General features: G+C 39.0%; 1 protein-coding gene across 4 annotated transcripts in view; it reads right to left on the bottom strand.

The window, feature by feature from the left end:
* Positions 1-12,780, bottom strand: part of LOC135779532 (uncharacterized) — a 33,625-nt gene that overhangs the window by 6,688 nt on the left and 14,157 nt on the right. For 2 of the 4 annotated variants that reach the window (XM_065290291.1, XM_065290292.1), the window contains exon 3: positions 1,279-5,874. In XM_065290291.1, the coding sequence (XP_065146363.1) occupies positions 4,904-5,874 (971 nt within the window). In that variant the 3' untranslated portion in view covers positions 1,279-4,903. Of the gene's footprint in view, positions 1-1,278; positions 5,875-12,780 lie in introns of those variants that run through there. The other 2 variants (XM_065290295.1, XM_065290296.2) reach the window with 2 other exon arrangements.

Consider the following 12,780-nt stretch of genomic DNA (forward strand, 5'->3'; position numbering starts at 1 on the left):
ATTAAATACATTATGTGAGGACAGTGAAATTGTACACTTATTATCAATCTTATAATGTACTTAATTTACTCAGGCAATCAGTACAGGACATCGCTGGTTTATTTAGGCTTATATAGTAAGTTATATCAAGTTATGTAGCTGATAAACATCAGTATAAAACATTTGTGCTTGCCTTTGAGTTGCGGGATGACCCTCCTGCAATCGCGCATCACTTTTGTTTTGATTGTAGCATCACAAGTTTAACAAAGGGTCCCTTGACTGAAGCAAATGTGATATGCATCCATATGTTTGCTCTTTATCTCTTCTCTCAGACCAGACGCGAACTTTTCTCTACAGTTTATGACATACGCAGCACGCAGATGTCCCGCTACGGTGGCTCAACGCAACCCATTCAGCGTTTGACATCAAAGTACCGCGAGACCAGACTTCTCCATATGCATTTGATTCGCTCTCGCAGTATTTTGATTTCATATGATTGCTCTGCGCAGCGCCAAATGAAGTCCCTCAGTTGTGTGTGTGCGTGTAACCTCGCGACCACAGATTCTATCCATCATCACCCCTGACACTTTCGTCTCGTTTTTTTTTTTTTGATGAATAAACAATGTAGCGAGTAACGTTAAGTGTCATTTCAAATGTAGTGGAGTAAAGAGTACAAATACCCAATCAAAAATGTAATTGAGTAGAGAGTAAAAGTTGCCTATATTTTGATACTCAGAACAAGTACAAAGTAGCCCAAAAAATACTTAAGTACAGTAACGAAGTACATTTACTCAAGTACTTTACACCTCTGAAGTAGCGGGGGGCAGAGGGGCTGGGGGCCGGTCAAAGGGGGGTGGCGGGCCTGAGTCGGCCCGCGGGCCTTAGTTTGGTGACCCATGCTTTAAACGATCCATGTCGCACAGGGTGATAAGGTAATGATCTTATAGGAGTGCAAAAATCCTGCAGTGTATTCCGGGCTTTAGCGCAATGTCACCAGCATGCGCTAGTGGTAAACAAATACCAGTACACAGGTCGTAGCAGCAAACACACTTGAGCGTTCATCATGCTGAATGTCTGACACTGTCAGAAAACTATTGTAGGCTATATTTGGAGCAAAACCGACGTCTTTGAACCTCTTTCACTGTACGACATAGGACCACCAATGAAGAGCCACGATAGGAGAAATTGACGATAGCAATCTTTCGTCTGGAACAACCAAAAATTGTGCAATAATATTTTTCAATTTAAAATAAATAAGTTGTAAATGAAAATTGAAATAAAGTGCAAATGAAAAAATATAGCTTTATAATCTGAAAAATAATTAAAAATAATTGTTTCAGTAGTCTACATTTTTGCATGTCAGAACCTGAAGTTGTTCTTCATATCTGTTATAAATGAACAATAACAGTCACAACAGTTCGATTTGAACAAGCTACAACTCCCTATTTATGTTCCCCTCTTAAAGGAGCATTTCACCCGTAGAAACATTAATCTTTATTGAAAGTGTGTCATATATGTAGTCGAAATGTAACATACATTTAGAATTTGGTGTTTGTAGTCTCACCCTCTCAACAAAGATATTGCACTTCCTTCTTTCAATGATGCAAAATGATGATTTTACATCATTGAAAGAAGGAAGTGCAACACTGAAATCTGTATTTCTCCTGTCTCAGCGGCAACTGAGGAAATGATGCCCGACCATTCAAAAACATGACTGGGGTTCTAACTATACAAAGCTTAATGCAAATGGGTGAAGTGTCCCGTTAATGAGACACTTGGGCCTGCTTCACAGAAGCCCTTTTCAAACAGACATTCCGGAAAATGCAACCTGGATTTTTCCGAGATCGTTTGATTTTTTTGTTCATTCACACTGCCAATGATTGCCGGGAACTGCAAGGTGTGGATATACTTCTGAGTGGATCTTTGACGAGCTCCCTGATCTCTGCTTTAATCCAGTTTTCAGACATTTCTCATCATGATTATTAATATGCATTTAAACCCCTGTTTTGAGGAGCTGAACGATATACCTTGTTGGGATGACGCGCTGGCATTTTTGTTTATTATATGCTCAAATGAGCATGTGACGTGATATTCTTTTATGCTGCTGAATGATCTCCGCTTCAGCGCGGTAAGTGACAAGCTAACTTACCTAATATCTGTGTCCAGTTTGCTGACATTTCTCATCGTGAATGTTGATCTGCATGTAAATCTCTTGTTTTAAAGAGCTGAACCATAACTTTTGTTGTGACGATGCGTTGTGAGTTCACAGCATTATTTTTAATTAAGTTTATGGTTTTCACACTTACACCCATCACCTCATGTAACTCTGGTGACATTTTTTTTGCAGCAAGGCTTTCATGGTGAAGAAAACAGTGGGTCCATTTAGCTTCTGGGGCACGATCAAGTATCTGCCTGACGACACTGTGATGCCTGCCTGTCATTGACCCTGCACCTTCCCTGCACACCCCAACACAGTTCTGCCAGTCTAGGCCGTTCTCTTTAAAGTAGTTATCCATGCAGCGTAGTTTTCCATATCAGCCGATATCGATAATTATCATGATAAATTACAAATCTTGATTCCTGTCAAATTAAAAGGCAGATTTTTGCTCCACAGTTAATTGTGGTTTTACACTACTTTTTATTCAGAACATGACAAATACGAATAATAATAAAATAATTTTACTTTTCAGGCATCTGTATTAAAAAAATGTAATATATTTGTTATGAAATGAACATTTCTGTCACTTTAAGACCCAAGACAGACTGCTTTCATCCAGCTGTTTATGTTTACTTAAACAAGAATGAAAACGTAGTTCAGTGATCACACGTGTGATCACATTCAAAATAAAATTGTTTTTGCATAATATTTGTGTGTGCACTGTGTCTTATTATTTTGTATATTTAAATACACACTCCTGCCTGTATGTATTTAAGAAACATTTACATGCTTATATATTTCGATTTATATATATATATATAATCTGGGGGTGGGGTGCTCCTTGGTGAGGTGGGGGCACCGCCAGATGACCCTGACCCAGGACCAGTATATGTGCAGCAAAATCAACAAGCCATTCAGGCCCATCAACGTGTAATTGCGACAATATAAATGGTACTCAGACAAAAAGTTAATTTTTCGAACAATTCCTTTAATGAATTGCTTATTTCTGTGAGTGTGTCTGTGACATTTTTCAGTTGACTGTTAATTTCAGTTGACTGTTAACATAGGCAAATCAATATGCAGCAAACCCACTCCTCGTTGCGTCCGCCACGCAGCCTATATTCTTGTGCATGCCCTAGACTTGTAAGTGGTATCAGAGAGGAACCGGAGCGAGATGGAATGATCGATCCGGCCTTTGGATAAAAACCCAGCTCTGTGCTCTGACTATATTTCACACACTCTGGTCCTCGCTAACTCTCCTTTCAAATGCTCTGCTCCACAGGTAAGCACCTTGCCTACCAGCCTTGGTTATGGCAGTCGTTGACGAGGCCTTCATATTTCGGTCTCTTCCGCTCAAAAGCTTCCTCCATTTGGCACAGTGAGCTCCAACATGACCAGGTTCTTTGTTGCTTTAGATACCAAGACAATGTCAGGTCTTCAAGGTGGTATTGACGACATGTTGAGGGAACTTAAGTTGTCTGCACAAGTCCACTTTCAGCTGCCAGTCCTGTACAGTGTTCAGAAGCCCTGATATTACTCTGGCAGATCTTTCTGGTTTCTCTCCAGCCCTGATGAAGCTGATGGTAGCCTGGATGCTCTCTGCAATTGTTTTGAGTACCTGGTCATGCCTCCAGCGAGACCGGCCTTCACCCAAAGCTTTTGGGCAGCAGCTCATGATGTGCTCAAGAGTTCCCTTTTTCTGGCACAGGGCACTTTCTCTTTCTCTTCCAGCACCTTATCCACATCATCATCATCAAACGTCTGCCACTCGGCTGTTTTACATGCTTGAGGCCACCTGATCCTTCTATTCTCAGGCTGCATGACTGGAGGGGCAGTTTGCACCACTTGGAGACTCTGGGCTTTATAGGGTGCTTCCAGGCCCTGCTCCTCCTCTGACTCACCAGGCACTAGGCCTGTGCATTGTGGTGATTGCCGTTGCTCCAGATATTTCATCTGTGACTGATGGATCTTCAGTCCTCTTGCATTTTTGCAGATCTTTCCGCAAGGACATAGTTGTTTTTCCATTGTTAATGGCGGATTACATTAAATCCATCCAAATGGGGTTCTCATTCTCCCCCCCTCAGGCTCCTCTGGGGGTGTTGTTCATTTAATTGATTCGTAATTAGATTTGGGTTCCTTTACACAGAGGTTGCGGCTAGGGGTGCTAGCCCATACCACCCCAGTTGCCGTCTTCCTGAGCTCCTATCTGTCTCTCCAGAAGTCATCAACCCTTTTCTTGGTTGTTGACAAGCCTGTTCCTGGTAGTCACTGACACTTGTAATGATAAAATTTATACATGTGTGTATTTATTTATACATAATAATTACACACAATGCACACAAATATATTATGTAAACACAAACTTTTATTCTGTATGCGATTAATCACAATTCATTTTTTGACTGCCCTAGAATTTATTAATGCATTAAACATGTTTGGACTTCGTTTTAGTGTTTCTCTTTTGTTTTTACACCGCTCAGTGATTGGTGCCACCACAATGAGGCCCAGCGCCACCAGCTGTACAACTTGAGTGGTTGCCAGTACCATCCTTCTCAAATGTCAGTCTGGAGCCCTGCCCTTAATCCTTGTTTGCGATCGTTTAGAGCGCTTTGGAACTGCGTTGTAACTGTAAAGAATTGGGGTTTACTAAAATGAGGAAAATCCTGCAATTTTTTTCTCAAAAACTTAATTTCTTCTCAACTGAACAAAGAAACACATACATATTTTGGATGACATGGAGTTGAGTAAATTATCTAAAGTATTCTTTTAAGGTTTCTTTCCCGTATGAAGTCTCTGATGGGATTTTAAGGAACCTGACTGAGCAAACATCTCATCACACTGAGAGCATTTGTGCTTAAGTAAGTTTGACCGTTGACTAAAACTCCTCCCACAGACATTACAGTAATGAGGTTTTTCTCCAGTATGAACTCTTAGATGAACTCTTAATCGATATGAATCAGTGAAGCCCTTTCCACATTGAGAGCAGACGTAAGGTTTCTCTCCAGTGTGAATTCTCTCATGGACTTTCAAGTGACATGAATAATTAAATGTCATGTCACACTGAGAGCATTTGTAAGGTTTTTCACCTGTATGAGTTCTCTGGTGTGACACTAAACTGCCATGTTGACTAAAACTCTTACCACAGACACTACAGTTATAAGGTTTCTCTCCAGTGTGAACTCTCTGATGGGATTTTAAAGGACCTGACTGAGAAAATGTCTTGTCACACTGAGAGCATTTGTAAGGTTTTTCACCTGTATGAATTCTCTGGTGCTGAAGTAAGTTTGACCGTTGACTAAAACTCTTCTCACAGACATTACAGTGATAAGGTTTCTCTCCAGTGTGAATTCTCTCATGGACTTTCAAGTGACATGAATAATTAAATGTCTTGTCACACTGAGAACATTTGTAAGGTTTTTCACCTGTATGAGTTCTCTGGTGCTGAAGTAAGTTTGACCGTTGACTAAAACTCTTCTCACAGTGAAACTGCTTCTTCTTCTTCTTCCTCTTCTCTTTCTGCTCTTCTGAATTAAGTTTCTTCTCTTGTAAGGTAGTAAAGCTGATCTCAGATCTGGTGAAGAGTTTCTGTTCTGTGTGTTTTCTCTCATGTCTCTCTAAAAGTCTTTGTGATCTGAATGTCTTTCCACAGGTGATGCAGGAAAGATTTTGTGCTGTCAGTCGCTCTTTTGATTTTGAGGACGTTATTTCTATATCCAAACATGAATCACTCTTCACATCTGAAAGAAACATGAAACAATTAAATTGTCTTTCACTCTTATTACACAAAGAAGGATGAAGGATTTAGGCAACAACACAAACAACAATTTTATTCAACATTTTTTTCTTTGTGCAGAAAAGTGTTCTCATCACTTCATAATATTATTATTGAATAACTGATGGACCTTATAGCGATGTCTTTCATTGTTTTCTGAGGAAAAGATTTGTGAAACTAACTGAAGTCAATGGGACAGACAGAAGCCTCCCAGTTTTCATTAAAGGATAATTCCGGTATTTAACACTTTGAGTCTCATTTCTGGCTTGTTTTGGATGAACTACAGTGATCGACACAGAAATTTCTACAATGGGTCGTGTCTTGAGTTTTTGACTCGTTTAGAAGCGTCTCTCGACTGCTTCAGAATGGAAGTCAATGACCATGCACAAACATGTAATTAAAACAACACTTAACATTCATTTTCAAAACTGTACTACTCACCGAGTGGTTTGTGGTGTTCGTTGATGATTAAAAACAAATATATTGGCGCAATGTATGATTTCAATCCGTGTTATTTGCTATAGTGGAACTATTTTTTCAGATACCTCAGAACCGCATATATACTTCCGCTCTATATTTGAGTCTGAAGTGTTAGCACACTCCCAACCACTTGATGGCGACAACCACTTTGCCATACAAGTACGCTCGGTGTCTAGCATATAGACAGTCACAATCGAGCATAACTTTAAACCTAAAGCTGGTCACTGAGCCATCAAATATGTAGGGCTGTTACAAATAACATTATTTGAGCTTCGAAGCTCTAGTAGAAATCAAATCGAATATTTGAAGCTTCGGAAGGAGGGGCTGAACATATTTTTCTCTTTAATAAAGGCAGGAATCTCTGCGTGTGTGTCTGTCTGTCTACAGTTTTATTATGTGGCGTATGTGTTGCTGCGGACCTAAGGGAGTGGAGTGCCTTTTTTTCGTGCAATATGGACATGTGACACGTTTAGAATTAATAATTTTTTTATAAACTACAGAGCAGCGCAAGCCGGAAGTGGCGTGCCTGTCACGCGTCCTGCGAGAACAGCATTAGTGAAACAAAACACAAGAGCAATACTTTTAACTCTTTCCCCGCCATTGACGAGATATCTCGTCAATTAAGAGAAAACGCTTCCCCGCCAATGACGAGATTTTCCGTCTTTCCGCAATACCGCTATTATCCTTCCGCAACTTTTTAAAACCGGAAGTATTGCCCTATGGCAAGCTGCTGCATGTCCGTGTCTGTTTTAAAGATCGCTCTGAGTGGGATCTCTATGAAAAGTCCGTCATAAAAATGGAATTATCTCTGCTTTTTGCTCAAAATATGGTGTTTTTGCAAAAACCTACCCATATTCAAAAGCTGATTGCAAAAGAACCACTAAAGGTAGGATGAAACGTTTTTTTTTTTTTTGAAAGCAGAGGGTCTGTTCTTTCATTTGGTATATTGTATGTTTATATATTTAAAGAAGAACATTTTCTGGAAGGCATTAAACTTTGGTGAAAATCATGAAAAACGCTGGCGCTGGCTGGCAACTTTTTTTAAAAACACTGGCGGTGAAAGAGTTAATAAGGTAGCCTAACATTTTTCTAACAAACAAACATTCCCGTATCAGAAATAAGCAGCACAGTAATTACTGACAACTTAAAGTGTAGGCTATTTAAATAAAACAATGAAAATAAATGAACGAAGTTCAACAAACTGTAATAAAACGGTAGCATACTTTCATAATCAAGTTTATTTATAACACTTACACCATCCAATATGTTTTTTTCATCAGCAGAACAATAAAGAAGATATTTTGCAGAAACCCCAGTGCTCCGTCATGCAAGTCAACCGATCCGCACACTTTAAGAGCTAAAGCATATAGATCCAATACAACAGTAATCCCCCATAACTCTGTGTGACATATTGACGTCTTGTGAAGCAAATCAATCAGTTTTTGCAAGAAGCTAAACGTTATTTACAACACTATTAGCGTGAATGCCAAAGCAGGAAGCGCGCTTTCTGTTCGAGGCGATCTCTTCTACTGGTGGCGTTTGGTGGCTGTTGGCTATGGATATTGGTCTCTCTGCGCAAAAGATCTGCATTAACGCTGTACAATATTTATATATATATATATATTCAAATCTCAAAACTGAAAATCGAATGTCAACCCACAGAAGGAATATTAGAATATTCTGGTCCAGCCCTACAAATATGGGAAAAATTTATTCTGAGAGAAACCGAGCGAAAAAACTACAACCACATGTAAACAGACCCTTTTCTGTTTGATATATCGTGATATATCAGCGAGCAATAAGTCTTCAAAGAGAAGTCAATGGAATTTTACAAAATGCCAAATAAAACACGACAGAAACTGTATTTCGCTACACAACTTGTTTTTAATCATCAACTAACACCACGAACCACTCGGTGAGTAGCACAGTTTTGAAAATGAACGTTAAGTGTTGTTTTAATGACATGTTTGTGCATGGCCATTGACTTCCATTCTGAAGCAGTCAAGAGACGATTCTAAACGAGTCAAAAACTCAAGACACGACCCATTGTCAAAATTTCTGTGTCCATCACTGTAGTTCATCCAAAACAAACCAGAAATGAGACCCAAAGTGTTAAATACCGGAATTATCCTTTAAAAATATCTAAAAATGGGTTCTGAAGAGAATCGGAGCACTTGGGGGTTTAGAATAACACAGGGGTTGTGTTTTTTATGATCAAATTATGATTTTGGGGTGAACTAACCATTTAAGCCTACATGCCTATTGCTCAATAAGTTTTAAAGATATCCTAAATCACTTTAAAGGGATAGTTCGGCCAAAAATGATATTAAACCCATGATTTACTCACCCTCAAGCTGTACGAGTTGCATATGTCCATGGTTTTTCAGACAAACACATTTTCGGATATTTAGGGGCCAAGCACCGAAGGTGCTGAGGCACCTATTGGAATTGTCAGTATTATTATTCTGCATCTTCTTCCCCAATGGGAGTCTATGGCAGCCCTATGAACCGTACGTAGGAAAATGATGAAATTTGGCACAGTTGTAGTGGTGGTCATAAATAGTCATGTGACCAAAAATGGGGTCTCTAGCACTAACTCTATAGCGCCACCAACAGCTCAAAAATTCAATGTTCAAATGGTTATAACGGCTGGTCCGCTTGATCTATGAAAATTCCACTTAGTACACGTGATTGCTCTCCTCATGCTTATTGTTTTTGATGCCTTACAGTAAAACTCCACCCATTACAGTAGCGGCCATTTTGAAATGTACAGTATTTCGTTTTTTCGCTACTCCTCTTTCAAATTTGATTCAATTGTTATGAATTTTGGCACAGATGATCTTTGGAGTGAGCCGCATAGAAATGACTGAACAGAAAATTTTTATTTTTATCTTTCTTGAAAAGTAATAAATGCGCAAACTTAACGAGGTTGACAAAAATCGTTCTGAGGCTGTATCTTGGTCATTCTTTGATCAATCGAAATGACATTTGGTACACTTCATGTAGACCATGAACTGGGGGTCCATGCCTAATTTGGTGACAGCGCCACCTATGGGTCATGAGATATAAAAAAAAGGCTATTTTTGCCCATAACTACTGAAATGTTTGTCAAAAAATTATGATCTTGGTGTCTTCGGATTCCTTGGCTCATGCCGAATCTGTCGATGTGTATTATGCCGGGTTTGACCGAACCGCCTTTCCGCCATTTTGAAATTTCACATAATTTGTTATATTTTTTGAACTATTGGACATATCCGCGCAAAAATTAGTAAGGAGCTCCGACATGATGTCCTGAAGGTACCTGGGAAGTCAGAGTACAGCGCCACCTAGGGGTTATAAACTATAACAGTTCTTATGGAACTACTTATAACTTCTCAATACCAGAGGTGGAAAGTAACGAATTACATTTACTCACGTTACTGTAATTGAGTAGTTTTTTTGTGTATTTTTACTTTTTTGAGTAGTTTTTAAAATCTGTACTTTTACTTTTACTTAAGTATGTTTTGTTTAAAGTATTGTACTTCGCTACATTTTAAATCATATCCGTTACTGAGTAAAAAATATTTTAAAAAGCAAGAGGATAAAGACGTGCAACGGATGTAAATGGGCGGGGCCCGGGGAACGCGCAAAAAGAACCATGGAGACAGACGAGACAGGCGCGCGCTAATGCAGACCCGCCTCAGTTCAAATCTTATGAAAGAAACCCCTTATGACGCGAAGCGAGTGTTTCATTTCTATGAAAGGTAGGATTCATGCTCTTAAGTACGAAATTGCACGACGCGTTTTTAATTCCATGCGCATTATCTTCCGAGGTCTAGCAGCTTCGCGTCAAGTCAAACACAACTTCAAAACGTCCTCGAGAATGCGCAGGTCATTAGACATTGCAGAGAGAGAGAGAGAGCGAGAGCGCGAGAGAGAGAGAGCAAGAGAGAGAGAGAGCAAGAGAGAGAGAGAGGAATAAAGGTCATCAGGTACCCAGGTCAGGGAAGTAAGAAGATAATAAACGTGTCAAATGTATATAGACATGGCACTCATCTCATTATATGCTCATTTAAACTAGATATATAGTTTAATAAAATAATGTATGTTACCACCTTACTAAAGTGATTGTATTTACAACCTGCTGACCACATTCAAAAGTGCATAACTCACATGTAAAAATCATTAAACAATTCCATAAATGTTTCTTACTTTAAAAGAGCTTTGAGATGTATATTCCCTTGTCGTTTTTTAACTATACTACAATCCTCCACCTCTTCCCGCTGTAAAAAAAGTAACTTTTACTCTGAGTAAAGTTAAAATGACTTACTTTTTACTTTTACTTGAGTAGATTTTTAGACAAGTAACTTTACTTTTACTTAAGTAAAATATTATTAAAGTAACTTTACTTTTACTTGAGTACAATATTTTAGTACTTTTTCCACCTCTGCTCAATACATTGTCTGATATTAATTTCTTTGTGAAATTGTATTCACTGGTTTATGCCGATTGGAACGATACCTCGTTTGTCATTTTCCAACATTCTGTTCACGTGTTATTGTAAAGCATATGGTAGATGATTTTTTTCGCTACTCCTTTAACAAATTTTGTTTATTTTATGCCAGGTACTGCTCGTATAATGTATGGAGCAATCCGCACAGAAATGACTGAACAGATTTTTGATATTCTGTTCTCTTTCTTAGAATTACCACTCCAAAGTTGACCGTGCCTGTGACGCTGTCTATTTGTCGTAGTAAATTAATGTGACTGTATATTACATTGTATAGCATTACTATACAGAATGATCTTCTTGTCTTCAATCTCACTTGAGCTTTTTGATTCTCATATACATTGTATTTCTGTGTTGATTGGCACGTGTCAATCCTTGCAGCACCTAAGCTGTTTTTTTGCTGCCCCTTGAGCTGTGTTAACTGAGTTGCGCATCTAGTAAATCACATGCCATGAGATTCTGAGGTCATGGGTTCGAATATTTTGTCTTAACTTTTTTCTCAATTAAGTTTTGTGATTTTCATACTATACATTGTATTTCAGTTATTTGTGCTCTCTGTTGTCATTTCTGCAGTTTTGGTAATTGCTGGATATCATTGTTTATAGCTCTAAAGCAGAGGTCCCCAACCACCGGGTCGCGACCCAGTACTGGGTCGTGGACAAGTTGCCACCGGGTCGCAAGAACGTCCCGAAAAAATGTGTATAATAGCCACGTAATAGCTTAATCGGGTATTTTGTACTGTAAGAGCCGACTTCAAATAACATCAATCATTTCCACTTTTGAACAGAGCCGCGCTCTCTCTCTTTTTCTCCGCCTCTCTCCCTCTACCAACGCATCAGCGATCACATTGCTGTCATTTGAGCATACAGTACTTCTAAAACACAATCGATCAAAGAATTGCGGAGGTATGACTTTATGAATCATTTGCAAATGTACTTCGCAATGATGTACATATGCGGAGACGTTCAAATGTGTGACAGCGCAAATGACTGAAAAGCAATTATTTTATTCTTCTTTAAAACAACTTCAGAATTATCCAGCGATCATAGCACCATGATCAAAATAAACTATTAGGCTAATAATATTTTAACAGCTACACTTTTAACGTAGGTTTGAAAGGAACCTAAACTTGTCAATCATCATTAATCATGGTAAACGTGAGTCTCCATGCCTCTGCGCCCAGCCGCAACTCTTCTGGCATCTCTCCTCCTTCACTGCATTTTTCTTCTCTTCTGTTACTTGGAATTGGGTCTCGAGCCCGACCAAGATTCGAGCTGCCTTCGAGAACAGCAAGCCAAGTTTGTTTAGGTTCCATTAATTATTAAGACTAAATGGGCAGGCAAACAAGTAAAAACAATGAAAGTAAAAAACAATCCGCCAAAATATGGTTTTACATGTCTATAGAAAATATACTATAGCCTAAATAAAGCAATTATTAATTTTCCTTATGCATGGTTGTTATGTTTACTTCTGTTTGAAACGTAATTTTCGAAAAGGAGGATTTTCAGCACGTTTGAACAGCAACTCAGCGACCCCAATACCCCCCCCCCAATCTCACCCCCCGGTCCGCAAAATTTTTTTAAAGCTGAAACCGGTCCGTGGTGAAAAAAAGGTTGGGGACCCCTGCTCTAAAGCTCGTTTCTATAGCTTGGACACACCAACTCAGTGGTTTAATCGTTTACTCAGTGGCGCATGCGGTAAATGCCATGTTTTGGGAACCTGAGGTCATGGGTTCGAAACCCATGTGCAGTGATATTTTGTCTTAACTTTTTTTCTCTCTTAAGTTTTGTGATTTTCACACTATACATTGTATTTCAGTTATTTGTGCTCTCTGTTGTCATTTCTGCACTTTTGGTAATTGCTGGATATCATTGTTTATAGCTGTAAAGCTCGTTTCTATAG

The sequence above is a fragment of the Paramisgurnus dabryanus genome, chromosome 10 (genome assembly GCF_030506205.2).
Source record: "Paramisgurnus dabryanus chromosome 10, PD_genome_1.1, whole genome shotgun sequence".
Lineage (NCBI taxonomy): Eukaryota > Metazoa > Chordata > Actinopteri > Cypriniformes > Cobitidae > Paramisgurnus > Paramisgurnus dabryanus.